Here is a 14,893-nt window from a genome sequence, read left to right on the forward strand (position 1 = left end):
TACATTAGGGGTTAATAATTTTAATGTAGGTGGCGGCGGTGTAGGGGTATCACATTAGGGGGTTAGACATTTAATGTAGGAGGCTGCGGGGTCCAGGAGCGGCGGCTTAGGGGTTAAACACTTTATTAGGGATTGCGGCGTGGGATTGCGGTTGGCAGGTAGATAGACATTGCGCATGCGTTAGGTGTTAGGTTTTATTTTGCAGGCAGTTTAGGGAGCTTCGGGGCTCCAATACTCAGCGTAAGGCTTTCTTACCCTGCAATTTGTGGCGAGGTGAAAATGGAGTAAGATTTCTCCATTTTCGCCACGTAAGTCCTAACGCTGTATATTGGATACCAAACTGCGCAGGTTTGGTATACCTGTCTATGGGCCAAAAAACTACGGCCGAAGGCAGAAATATATACGAGTGTAACTTCTATGCTATGCCGTATATGTGATACCAAACCAGCGCAAAATTTGGCATCACCGGCTTTTGCAGGCGACGCTGCATATCGGATCGGGCCCATGGTGAGCAGGTAACAGTGTTACTGTAGTAGTTCCCAGCAATTTAATGCCCCTTTAGGAAGAAAATATGTACAGTACAGTGTCCCTTTAATTGAATAATGGGGATTTTTCTTTATTCTATAATAAAAAAAGTTGAAAAATACTTTACCTGTTTTAGTGTTTAATAAAAATTTCTCTGATATAATTTCTTCTTTTGCTGGGCATAATCTGACATTTAGAGGGCTGGGGACATCTGCTCTGTGACAGTCCCCTACAGATCCATTATACACTCCATTCACATGAAGAACATCACTAAAGACTCTGCTACCCAGATATCCATTAGCTACAGTTGCCATGAGACGGGGGTCAGATGGCAATGAGTCGGTGATGAAGATCCAAGGCTCGTTATTTCCACTGGACATGGCTGAAATATATAACAGAAAATTAATGAACTAAGATTATAAGGAAATTGTACAGTAAAATGTGGCCCATTTTACCTGCTGCAGCATATTCAGTTGCTTACAAATAACTCCTTATATAGCCAAAAGTATGTGGAGACCACTACAAACTATTGAGCTGAGATGTTTCAGCTACACCCATTACTAAAAGGTGCATAAAATCCAGCACATAGCCATGAAACCTCCATAGACAAACATTATAGTTCAATAGATTGTACTGAAGACCTCAGTGAGTTCCAACCTACTTCTGGAAGCAACAGTGGCACAAGAACTGTCCTTCGGGAGCTTTATGAAATGAGTTTCCATTGGCGAGCAACACAAGCGTCCCATCAGCATGCACAATGCTAAGTGTAAGCTGGAGTAGTGTAAAGTGAGCTGCTACTGAACCCTGGAGCAGTAAAAATGTGTTGTCTGAAGTGAGGAACCCTGCAGAGTAATGGAAGAATCTGGGTGTGGCAGATGCCAGGAGAATGCAACATACGGGAATGCATAGTACCTACTGTAAAGTTTGGTGGAGGAGGGATAATGGTCAGCAATTCGATTGCTGTTTCTTTAGTCTGATTATGGGTATTCTCTGATAAATAGTTTATTTGTATCATGTGATTAAGTCTGTCTGCTAGTGAGGAGACAGAGTCTTAATCACCTGGTATAATGTAGCCTGGAATATTCACCTCAAAATTATAAGTAGTAAGATCAGGTGATTTATATCTGGGTCTAGAGATAAGTTTGTACTATGTAAACTTTTAGATAATAAGTAGCAGTTTATATAGGTTTGTGACAGATAAGTGAGGTCCCCTTTAAGGTAATACTGTGCCTTTAAATAATACACCTTGCGGTAAAGATAAGTTCACTGTGTGAAGTATAATGTTTCAGCTTGCTGGCCCTTTAAATAATACACCTTGCGGTAAAGATAGGTAAACAGTGTTAAGAAAACTGTATCAGCTTGCTGAGCTGTTAAACAATACACCATACAGTAAGGATAAGTTCACAGTCTTAACGGCAATGCTAACACTTGTATATGGAACCTGGCTCTAGCAGCTGTGTGCGTGCAGCCTCGCTGATCCTCTGCGCAGATTGCGGGCAGTGTCTGTTAGAGTGGGAGTTGTTAGAGCGGCGTGTGTGCTGCAGCTATTCCGGAACAAGTAGACAGGTGTTATTAGGTGCAGCGTAACACGCTGTTCGGGGAATGAGTTCCGCTTGCTTGGCAACAGGTCACTTCTGCCTTAGATGAGAAATAGCTTTGGTTGAGGAAGAAAGAGCTAATCACATAACAAGTGATTCTCTGTTATAGACAAGTAGTGAGAAAGGCTGGAGAGTGAGTGGGTATCAACCTTCAATAAACCAGAAAAGGTGTATGGGAATGGAAAGCTTTTAAAGGAAAAGAGAGCCAGATAATTGATTCTTAAGGTGGTATGTGAGATGTAGTAACATAAGTTAAGGTGGAACTGAGGAGTTCATGACACATCCCCCCTCAAAAGAACCTCAAAGAGGTGTCAAGGCGCTGGACGATCAGGATGCCTACGGTGGAACACAGACACCAGACGGGGAGCCGATAGATTGGATGCCGGCTCCCAGGAATCCTCAGATGAGTCATACCCCGACCAGCGGACAAGGTATTGGAGTTCACCGTGATACCTTCGGGAGTTGACTATAGAATGTACTTCGTATTCGGGGTCAGGTGTGGGAGATTCTGGAGGAAATGGAGAGACATGGGTAGAGGGATCACAGGGTTTGACAAGTGACACATGAAATGTGGGATGTATACGGTAAGTTGCTGTGAGTTGTAGGGTAACAGTGACAGGGTTGCTTATAGCCACTATCGGGAAGGGTCCCACAAACAGTTTATTGAATTTCCTACAGGGTGTAGGTAATTTAAGATTTTTGGTGGCGAGCCAAACTAAGTCACCCACTTTGTAGGCGGGTCGAGGACGATGGCATAGGTCGTAGCATCTTTTCTGGGTGGCTTGTGCTTGCTTGATGTTCTCTTGTATGACAGTATAGGTCTGTTTAATGGAGTTGACCAAGTCATTTACTTGTGGACAGGGACTGTTTGCAGGAGGTAGCGGGTGAAAACGAGGGTGCCTTCCTGAGTTGACATAAAAGGGTGAAACTCCTGTGGATGAATTAGTAGTGTTATTGAAAGAAAATTCAGCCTGGGGAAGGAGCGAAGCCCAAGAGTCGTGTTTATGGGAGCAAAAACATCTCAGGTATTGCTCCAACCATTGGTTGGTACGTTCACATAGCCCATTTGTTTGCTGGTGGTACGATGTAGTCAGATGTTGCTGAATGCCAAGAGATTGACATAGGGATCTCCAAAACTTGGATGTAAATTGCGACACTCTGTCACTGAGTACAGATACTGGAAGGCCATGCAGTCGAACAATCTCTTTGATAAATAGATCTGCAGTCTGCTGTGCTGTAGGAAGTGAACCTGTAGGAATGAAGTGGGCCATTCTAGAGAACAGGTCAACTATGACAAAGATGACAGTCATGCCACAGGAGCTTGGAAGATCAATGATAAAATCCATAGAGACGTATGCCCACAGATAGTCTGGTAAGGGTATGTTTTGCAATAGGCCCAAAGGGAGTTGATGAGATGGTTTACAGGTTTGACAGGTGGAGCAGGAACTTATATATTGTTTTACTGAGTGTCTCATAGAAGGCCACCAGAAGTGCCTTTGTAGAAGGTCATAGGTCTTATGTATTCCCAAATGACCAGCTAAGGAGGAATCATGAGTTATAGATAACACTTCTGTCCGGAGAGATGGTGGTATTCGGACGCATCCACTTCCAATATGAATTGTGCTTTGCTGTTGGGAATGTGCAGTACTGGGGAAGTGACAAATAGAGATTTAAGGAGTTCAAATGCCTTTTGAGTTTCTGGAGTCCAGATGAATGGTTTAGAGGTCCTAGTCAGGTTAGCGAGTGGCCTAGCAATGGCTGCAAAATTGCAGATAAAGCGCCTGTAAAAATTGACGAAGCCTAAAAACCGCTGGACTTCTTTTATGTTGGAAGGTATAGGCCAAGTGGTGATGGCAGAGATTTTACTATCCTCCATAGATATCCTGCTATTGCTAATGCGATAGCCAAGAAATGATACTTCATTTACATGGAAGAGACACTTCTCTAACTTGACATACAGCTTATGTGTCTGTAATCTGGATAACACTAACCTGTCGTGTTTGACATGTTCAGAGAAAGAGGAAGAATAGATAAGAATATCGTCTAGATAGATCACCAGAAAAGTGTTGAGGATGTCCCTAAAGATATCATTAATGAAATTCTGGAATGTTGCCGGAGCATTACACAACCCGAATGGCATAACTGTATATTCGAAAAGACCATACCTGGTCCTAAATGCAGTCAGCCACCCATCTCCGGACCTTATTCTTACAAGGTTGTAGGCGCCCCTAAGATCAAGTTTAGTAAAAATAGTGGTGCCTCTTAACCTCTCAATTAACTCGGGAATGAGAGGCAAAGGGTACCTGTTCTTTTTAGTACGCTTGTTTAATTCCCGATAATCTATTATCGGACGTAAAGACCCATCCTTTTTTTTCACGAAAAATATGCCGGCACCGGTAAGGGAGGTGGAAGGGTGAATAAAACCTTTTTTTAGATTATCAGTGATATAGGTTTTTAAATGAGCCAATTCAGGTCTAGAAAGAAGATAGATGTGGCCATAGGGAATGGTTGTCCCAGGAAGTAAGTCTATGGGGCAATCGTAAGGCCTATGTGGGGGCAACGACTCGGCTTCTGTTTTATTGAAGACAGCAGAAAAGTCAAGATATTGTGTAGGAATAGGAGATGAGGAAGTAGTGAACAAGTGAGTGTTTGGAAAACAAGTTGACACAGTAGGGAGAGGAGAATGAAATGGTGAGGGTATCCCAATGTACCACAGGTTGGTGTAGTTGAAGCCAAGTGATTTCCAGAACAATAGGGTAAATGGGAGAAGAAATAATGTCAAAGGAGATAGTTTCAGTGTGACCAGGTGGAGAGGAAACGAGTAAAGGAATAGTCTGTTGAGACACTGGACCAGATGCTAAATGCGAACCATCAATGACTTTTATAGGCAAAGGTGTATTTTATTTAATTCAACCAAACGTAAATCAATAAATTTGTCGGAAGCGCCTGTATTGATGATGGCGTTACACTCTATTCTGTCTCGGTCCCACTGCAAAAGCAAGGGAATGGTAAGGTAAGCTGTAGCAGTGGTTTTTGTGTGGAAACAATGTTTTATGTTACGGATCTTACCTATCTTCTGCTTTAGTAATAGAGGGCACTCCTTAACTGCATGACCAGTACCTGTGCAGTACATACATAAATTCGCAGTTCGGCGTCTAGCCTTTTCCTGCAGGGTAAGTGGACCCCTAATAAAACTGATGTCCATGGGTTGGTCGGACGGTGGACCAACGGTTGGAGGAGTTGGCAGTACTCTGCAAACTGGTGCTGTAGATGGGCTTCTTTCCTGCTTCCTCTCTATAAGGCGTCTGTCATTTGTAATCGTGAGGGCATAATGGTCGTCAAGACGATCCGGTATACCAATCCTGGCAAGCTCATCCTTAATCTCCTCTGCAAGTCTGAGACGGTATTGGTTTTTTAGAGATACCTCATTCCAGAGGGAATCTCTAGCCCAGATTCTAAATCTGGTAATGTACTCTTCTACGGGTGCTTTGGACTGCTTTAAGTTCCTAAGTTTACTTTCTGCAGTTATTTGACGGTAGGGGTCATCGTAGAGGCCTGATAATGCCTTTCGGAAAGCATCCAGGGAATTTAGAATGGGGTCCTTGGTCTCATAAAAGGAGTCAGCCCAGGCCCTGGGTTCTCCCCTGAGATAGGAGAGTATGGTTAGAACCTTGGACCTATCAGTTGCATATGTCCTAGGACGAAGGTCAAAAAGCAAGAGGCATGCATTCCTAAACTGCCTAAATGTGGAACGATCTCCAGAGAATTTCTCTGGGCAGGAGACTTGGGGTTCTGCTTGATGATCAGTTCCAGAGTTCCTATTTTACAGTGCTTCCCTTAAACAGGCTTTGAGACTCTGGTTTTCTAGCTGCAGCTCTCTAAAAGCCTGTGTCAGACTATCCAAACGGTGATTGAAGGTATGGATTTGTGAAGTCAGGTCACTGGGCTCCATTATCAAATGTGGATTTTAGGGCTGGTTTATTATGTAATGATCAGCAATTCGATTGCTGTTTCTTTAGTCTGATTATGGGTATTCTCTGATAAATAGTTTGTTTGTATCATGTGATTAAGTCTGTCTGCTAGTAAGGAGACAGAGTCTTAATCACCTGGTATAATGTAGCCCGGAATATTCACCTCAAAATTATAAGTAGTAAGATCAGGTGAATTATATCTGGGTCCAGAGATAAGTTTCTACAATGCAAACTCTTAGATAATAACTAGCAGTATACTTAGGTTTGTGACAGATAGGTGAGGTCCCCTATCAGGTAATACTGTGCCTTTAAATAATACAGCTTGCGGTAAAGATAAGTTCACTGTGTGAAGTATAATGTTTCAGCTTGCTGGCCCTTTAAATAATACACCTTGCGGTAAAGATAGGTAAACAGTGTTAAGAAAACTGTATCAGCTTGCTGAGCTGTTAAACAATACACCATACGGTAAAGATAAGTTCACAGTCTTAACGGCAATGCTAACACTTGTATATGGAACCTGGCTCTAGCAGCTGTGTGCGTGCAGCCTCGCTGATCCTCTGCGCAGATTGCTGGCAGTGTCTGTTAGAGTGGGAGTTGTTAGAGCGGCGTGTGTGCTGCAGCTATTCCGGAACAAGTAGACAGGTGTTATTAGGTGCAGTGTAACACGCTGTTGGTGAGAGACTTCTGAAATCCTTTCGGGGAATGAGTTCCGCTTGCTTGGCAACAGGTTACTTCTGCCTTAGATGAGAAATAGCTTTGGTTGAGGAAGAAAGAGCTAATCACAGAACAAGTGATTCTCTGTTATAGACAAGAAACGAGAAAGGCTGGAGAGTGAGTGGGTATCAACCTTCAATAAACCAGCAAAGGTGTATGGGAATGGAAAGCTTTTAAAGGAAAAGAGAGCCAGATAATTGATTCTTAAGGTGGTATGTGAGATGTAGTAACATAAGTTAAGGTGGAACTGAGGAGTTCATGTCAAGGAGGGATAATGGTCTGGGGCTGTTTTTCAGGGATTGGGCTAGACTTCTTAGTTCCAGTGAAGGATCATATTAATGCTCCATGATACAAAGACATGTTAGACAATTGGGTGCTTCAAACGTTGTGCCAAAAGTTTGTAGAAGTCTTTCGTTGTTCCAGTGTAACTGTGCCGCTGTGCACAGAGGACCATGAAGACATGGTTAGACAAATTTTGTGTGGAGGAACTTGAGCAGCTTGTAAAAATCCCTGACCTCAAACCCACTGCACCTTTAAGCTGAAATGGAACAAAGATTGCCGGACCTTCTCATCCAACATCAATGCTTGACCTCACAAATGCCCTGAATGGCTGAATGTGCACAGATTACTACAGAAATTCTCCAAATCTTGTGGAATGTCTTCCCAGAAGAGTGTTAGTTGTTATAGCCCCAAAGGGGGGAAGGAAACTCTGTATTAATACCCATTGTGAATGCAATGCCCAACAAGCTCATCAAATATGTGTAATGTTCAGGTGGCCACATACTTTTAGCCATATGGTGTATCTATTTTTCCCAGATGAAATCTTATCATATTTTAAAAACATGAATACTGCATTATTCTCTAGAGGAGAAAAAACAATGCAAGCAAGAGGCTGCAGCAGAAATCAACATCAAAGCAGGAGTCAAGAGAGAGAGTCCAGCCCATTTGAAAGAATGCTACTGCAGCTGATTTGGATGCAATTAAAGGGATAATATACTATACAATTGCTTTTCCCTTAATGTATTTCTATTGACTTGTTACACCAGCTGTAGAGCATAGAATGTATGAGAAATTGCATAGCCTGTGTATAGATACTCAAATTATTATACAGTGCAACATGCTCATTATCACTGTATACTCACATAGTTATACATTGCAGCGTGCTCATTATTAGTGTATAGATACTCACATCATTATACACTGAAGTGTGCTTTTTATCAGTGTATAGATACTCACATCATTATACAGTACAGCGTGCTCATTATTAGTGTATAGATAATCACATCATTATACAGTGCAGTGTGCTCATTATCAGTGTATAGATACTCACATCATTATACAGAGTGCAGTGTGCTCATTATCAGTGTATAGATACTCACATCATTATACAGTACAGCATGCTCATTATCAGTGTATAGATACTCACATCATTATACAGTACAGCATGCTCATTATCAGTGTATAGATACTCACATCATTATACACTGAAGTGTGCTTATTATCAGTGTATAGATACTCACATCATTATACAGTACAGCGTGCTCATTATTAGTGTATAGATAATCACATCATTATACAGTGCAGTGTGCTCATTATCAGTGTATAGATACTCACATCATTATACAGTGCAGTGTGCTCATTATCAGTATATAGATACATCATTATACAGTACGGTGTGCTCATTATCAGTGTATAGATACTCACATCATTATACAGTACAGCGTGCTCATTATCAGTGTATAGATACTCACATCATTATACAGTGTGCTCATTAACAGTGTATAGGTACTCACATCATTATACAGTGCAGTGTGCTCATTATCAGTGTATAGATACTCACATCATTATACAGTGCAGTGTGCTCATTATCAGTGTATAGATACTCACATCATTATACAGTGCAGTGTGCTCATTATCAGTGTATAGATACTCACATCATTATACAGTGCAGTGTGCTCATTATCAGTGTATAGATACTCACATCATTATACAGTGCAGTGTGCTCATTATCAGTGTATAGATACTCACATCATTATAGAGTACAGTGTGCTCATTATCAGTGTATAGATACTCACATCATTATACAGTGCAGTGTGCTCATTATCAGTTTATAGATACTCACATCATTATACAGTACATTGTGCTCATTATCAGTGTATAGATACTCACATCATTATACAGTGCAGTGTGCTCATTATCAGTGTATAGATACTCACATCATTATACAGTGCAGTGTGCTCATTATCAGTGTATAGATACTCACATCATTATACAGTGCAGTGTGCTCATTATCAGTATATAGATACTCACATCATTATACAGTACGGTGTGCTCATTATCAGTGTATAGATACTCACATCATTATACAGTACAGCGTGCTCATTATCAGTGTATAGATACTCACATCATTATACAGTGTGCTCATTAACAGTGTATAGATACTCACATCATTATACAGTGCAGTGTGCTCATTATCAGTGTATAGATACTCACATCATTATACAGTGCAGTGTGCTCATTATCAGTGTATAGATACTCACATCATTATACAGTGCAGTGTGCTCATTATCAGTGTATAGATACTTACATCATTATACAGTACAGCGTGCTCATTATCAGTGTATAGATACTAACATTATTATACAGTGCAGTGTGCTCATTATCAGTGTATAGATACTCACATCATTATACAGTGCAGTGTGCTCATTATCAGTGTATAGATACTCACATCATTATACAGTACATTGTGCTCATTATCAGTGTATAGATACTCACATCATTATACAGTGCAGTGTGCTCATTATCAGTGTCTATATACTCACATCATTATACAGTGCAGCGTGCTCATTATCAGTGTATAGATACTCACATCATTATACAGTACAGTGTGCTCATTATCAGTGTATAGATACTCACATCATTATACAGTACAGTGTGCTTATTATCAGTGTATAGATACTCACATCATTATACAGTAAAGTGTGCTCATTATCAGTGTATAGATACTCACATCATTATACAGTACAGCGTGCTCATTATCAGTGTATAGATACTCACATCATTATACAGTGCAGTGTGCTCATTATCAGTGTATAGATACTCACATCATTATACAGTGCAGTGTGCTCATTATCAGTGTATAGATACTCACATCATTATACAGTACAGTGTGCTCATTATCAGTGTATAGATACTCACATCATTATACAGTGCAGTGTGCTCATTATCAGTGTATAGATACTCACATCATTATACAGTACAGTGTGCTCATTATCAGTGTATAGATACTCACATCATTATACAGTACAGTGTTTACAAATAAAGGCAAAGAGAAACAATAGAGTTTCTTGCATTCCTATTACCCTTCCAGCTTTCCCAGCCCCCTACCCCCTCTTACACATTCTTAGATTTTGTGTTTATCTTTCTCGTCAGTGCAGATTTGTCAAGAGAGAGTAAAAAATACAACTTTTACAGGAAATTATCTAAGCTTACTTTGGTTGCAAACAAACACAATACAGATTTATATTTATTTCTAAGTAACTTCTGCTTTACTTGTAACAGTTTACGTTTTGGTCTTATTATTTGGTCTTGTTATTAGCTGTTCTTTATTTCTATTTTTTTTCTCTCCAACCCCTCTTTAACAACAGATTACTTTTTTCACCCCGTAATTGCTCTTTGAACTTACCTTTCAAGTTAATCAAACTATTTGCAACACTTTTTGTTTCTGTCTCCTTCTGTATTTTCCTGGCCCGTCTGCTACAAGAACACATTTTACTGGATTTCTTCTGATTTACAGGAAGGAAACTATTTTTTTTTTTAGCAGATCTGCCAACTTGGAAAAAAAAAAATTGGTTGCACTAAATAACCATATTCAATTATATAAAAACACTTACAAAAAATGCAAGTTTATCATTATTTAAACAATTTTAAAACAAATTCACATTATCTTTAATATATTTTTTTAATTTAAATTCTTATATGCATGCATAATATGTGTGTATGTGTGTGTATCTGTGTGTCTGAGTGTTTTTTGCATCTGTGTATGTGTGTATGTCTATGTGTGTTTGTGTGTGTGTATGTCTACATGTGTGTATCTCTGTGTGTGTGTGTATGTCTACGTGTGTATTTCTGTGTTTAAATGTGTGTTTCTGTGTATGTATGTATGTGTGTATGTCTGTGTTTGTGTGTGTGTGTGTGTGTATCTGTGTGTGTCTGAGTGTTTTTTGCATGTGTGTGTGTGTATGTCTGTGTTTGTTAGTGTGTGTATGTCTACATGTGTGTATCTCTGTGTGTTTGTGTATGTCTACGTGTGTGTATTTCTGTGTTTAAGTGTGTGTATGTGTGTATGTCTGTATCTGTGTGTGTCTGAGTGTTTTTTGCATCTGTGTGTGTGTGTGTATGTCTGTGTGTGTTTGTGTGTGTCTACATGAGTGTATATCTGTGTGTTTGTGTATCTCTGTGTTTAAGTGTGTGTTTCTGTATATGTATGTGTGTATATCTGTGTGTGTCTGAGTGTTTTTTACATCTGTGTGTGTGTGTATGTCTGTGTGTGTTTGTATCTTTAAGTGTGTATCTCTGTGTGTAGGTATGTGTGTCTATCTCTATGTGTGTGTGTGTGTGTATCTGTATCTCTATGTGTGTGTGTATCTCTATATGTGTGTATATATGTGTGTATGAGTGTGTGTCTGTGTGTTGTGTGTGTGTGTCTTTGTGTGTGTATCTCTATATGTGTGTATATTTGTGTGTATGAGTGTGTGTATCTGTGTGTTTGAGTGTGTCTGTGTTTTTTGCACGCGTGTGTGTGTGTGTGTGTGTGTATCTCTGTGTGTGTTTGTGTGTGTTTTTGTGTGTGTATATATGTCTGTGTGTATTTGTGTGTGTGCATGTGTGTAAGTATGTGTTTGTGTGTCTGTATTTGTGCATGTGTGTGTTTGTGTGTATCATTGGAGTCCTCTTGTGTTCATATGTTAAAAAATTACATATACAATTAGAACAGAAAGTGTTAATTTCAGTAAATTTAAATTCTGTTACTTTATAAATTATTAGTGGTAGGTAGAGTTTCACAATAGGGACATTAATACAGTTTTCTTCTGCATTAAGATTTAGTACAGATAACAACAAAGTAGTTAATTTAATTTCCCACAGGTAAAATTACCAAAACCTAGTAATCAAAGGCTTAGTTAGTAAATTATATCTAATTTTAAAGATTTCCTAAAATGATCTATCAGTCATATTTTTTTTTAAAAGCGTTAAAATGTCTGTAATATTTTGAAAACTACTATACTAAAAAACAAACAGTATGACACATACATAAAAAAAGTGATTTAATTTCTATCATAGAAAATAGAAAATTAAATTACAATATTGTATTGCTTCATGGCTAATAAAAAAAAAAGATATTTTCTATGGTGTTCTGATATAAACTTTATCAATATCTATACTGACAAATCACTCATGGTCCCCTCCCAGTTGATTGAAATTCTGGGTTTTGCCATAGGTTTGATTTCAGCGGCCTTGACCCTCCCAACATCCAAACTAGAAACTATTTGCAAAGAAAAAAAGTTCCGTCCTCACAAAGTCCCATATTCAATAGTGCCAGTTAGCCAGGATCATTGGTCTCTTGTGTTTCTTTATCCAGGCCATCTTTCCAGGACCCTCTCTTTTATCGGACCCTCTCTATTATCGGGCCATGCAGAGACTCAAACACACTCATTTACACCGCAATCATTCTTATTCTCTGCCAGAGGTCTCTTTCTGGCTCTACAATATGGAAGCCTGGAATGGCGGGGCAATTTTTGGAGCTCTCCCAGATTATGTCATTGAGTCAGACGTCAGCCTTTTTTGGCTGGGGAGCTTCTGCCGACTTTCAGTCCACTGGTGACAGATGGACTCAAGAGGAGTCCTCACTACACATCAACTTCCTGGAACTCATAGCAGGTTCCTTTGCCATCCGGTCCCTCAGACTCCTTAGTGAACTGATGTGCCCTTATATTTTGAACTGCTGTGTCCTAATATTTCAGCAGTATAATATATCAGACTGACTGTCAAATTTAACGCAACAGTTCTACCAATTCTGCTTCAACAACAACATCTCAGTTGTGGTGTAATATCTTTCAGGGCAGTCTGATGTTGTAGTAGACTGGTTTTACAGATATTGGAGGGATGCAAGCAATTGGAGATTGCACAGATGGATTTTCCTATGCATGCAGTCCCTCAGAGGTCCTTTCTCTCTAGACCTCTTTGCATCCAGGACCAATACTTACCTCCCCAACTACTTCAGTTGGCTTCTGGACCTGGGAGCTCAATCTATGGATGCCTTTCTCCAAACCTGGCCCACGTCAGGAGCTTATGCTTTCCAACCTCTCTCCATGATCTCCAGGGTTCTTGTCCATCTGCACAGACTTCAAGTCTGTCTAGTTATAGTTACTCCATTCTGGCCTGCACAAGCTAGGTTTCCAGCCCTGTTAGAACTGTCTGTTCAACCTCCTCTTCTGATTCCAACATTCTCAATTCGGCTGTAGGACACCAACTGTAATCCCATCCCCTAGTGTTGAACAACACCCTCCATAAGTTAGCCTCAATGATTTCAGGTGTTCCTGGGATGTCTCAGGACTTTTGTCTACAGCTCACGACTCCTACGTGACTCAATAACTTGCAAGTCTTACATTGTAGCCTGGACTGTCTGGCTTCACTGGTGTTTGGAGGAACATGCTGATCCCTACTTAGCCTCTCCTGTAGAAGCAGCTAATTTTCTTGCTTACTTACATGAGGAAGTTAAAACCTATCAAACCATTAACCTCTTCCACTCAGCTATTTTGGCTGCTTATCTCCCAGTGAATGGTTTGCCCCTTGGAAAGGACCAACTCATATGCAGACTCCTTTGTGGTATCAGACTTTAGCTAATTACAAAAACGAGATTTTTTATGAAAAGTGTAAGTCTGTGAAGCATCAACCTTGGTACAGAGATAACAAAGTTATGTGGTGGGTAGTGATGTCGCGAACTTAAAAATTTTGGTTCGCGAACGGTGGACTCGAACTTCCGGTATTGTTCGCGAACCGGCGAACCGCGTGAACCGCCATTGACTTCAATAGGCAGGCGAACTTTAAAACCTACAAGGACTCTTTCTGGCCACAACAGTGATGGAAAAGTTGTTTCAAGGGGACTAACACCGGGACTGTGGCATGCTGGAGGGGATCCCTGGCAAAACTCCCATGGAAAATTACATAGTTGATGCAGAGTCTGCTTTTAACCCATAAAGGGCCTAAATCACCTAACATTCCCAAATTGTTTGCAATAACGTGCTTTAAAACATCAGTTATGATGTCGTTTCTATAAGGTAGTGTAAGGGTTACGGCCGCTTCACAGTGACAGAGCAAACTCCAAGTGTAACGCACCGCAAACAACCGCAGATAGGCCATTTGTACAACCACTAGATATATAGATTTGATAGATAGATACATAGATTACATAGCTCAATCGATGCAATATACATATGATCGATACAAATTACATAGATCAATAGATGCAATATCCATTTGATAGATACAAATTACATAGATCAATAGATGCAATATCCATTTGATAGATATGAATGTTATCGATCCAAAAATGCAATATACATTTGATAGATACGAATTACATCAACCAAAATATGTAATATACATTTTATAGATACGAATTACATCGATCAATAGATGCAATCTACATTTGATAGATATGTTTGATAGTTAGATTGATTTGATAGATAAATAGATAGATTTGAAATATATATAATTTCCCTGACAGAGTATAACAATAAGAGATGCGGTCTGTGACCCGTGGTGTGTTAAGTAGTACTACTCTTAGCAGTTTACTACAACCTGTTACTCCCCCTATCGGGGGAGGTCTATATGGCCTTCATTTTTGGAACCGGAGATGGAAGAAGATAATTAGTCTTTCCTCCTACTTCAAATTTGTCCAAAACACAAGTGTCTGTCTCAAAACAGTCCAGACAGAAGATAGATAGATAGGATAGATATACATAGATTGATAGTTAGATAGAATCGATAAAAGAGAAATAGATAGATTTGTTAAATATATAACTA

The 14,893-nt window shown here is 39.8% G+C and overlaps 1 protein-coding gene across 1 annotated transcript in view; it reads right to left on the reverse strand.

The window, feature by feature from the left end:
- The window catches only part of PGGHG (protein-glucosylgalactosylhydroxylysine glucosidase), a 151,918-nt gene extending 141,335 nt beyond the window's left edge, over nt 1–10,583 (reverse strand). The window contains exons 1-2 of the mRNA XM_053719960.1: nt 10,494–10,583; nt 653–907 (exon numbers count right to left, since the gene is read on the reverse strand). Coding sequence (XP_053575935.1) covers nt 653–907; nt 10,494–10,578 — 340 coding nt within the window. The 5' untranslated portion in view covers nt 10,579–10,583. The remainder of the gene's footprint in view (nt 1–652; nt 908–10,493) is intronic.
- Between the last annotated feature and the right edge of the window lie 4,310 nt (nt 10,584–14,893).

The sequence above is a fragment of the Bombina bombina genome, chromosome 7 (genome assembly GCF_027579735.1).
Source record: "Bombina bombina isolate aBomBom1 chromosome 7, aBomBom1.pri, whole genome shotgun sequence".
Taxonomy (NCBI): Eukaryota; Metazoa; Chordata; class Amphibia; order Anura; family Bombinatoridae; genus Bombina; species Bombina bombina.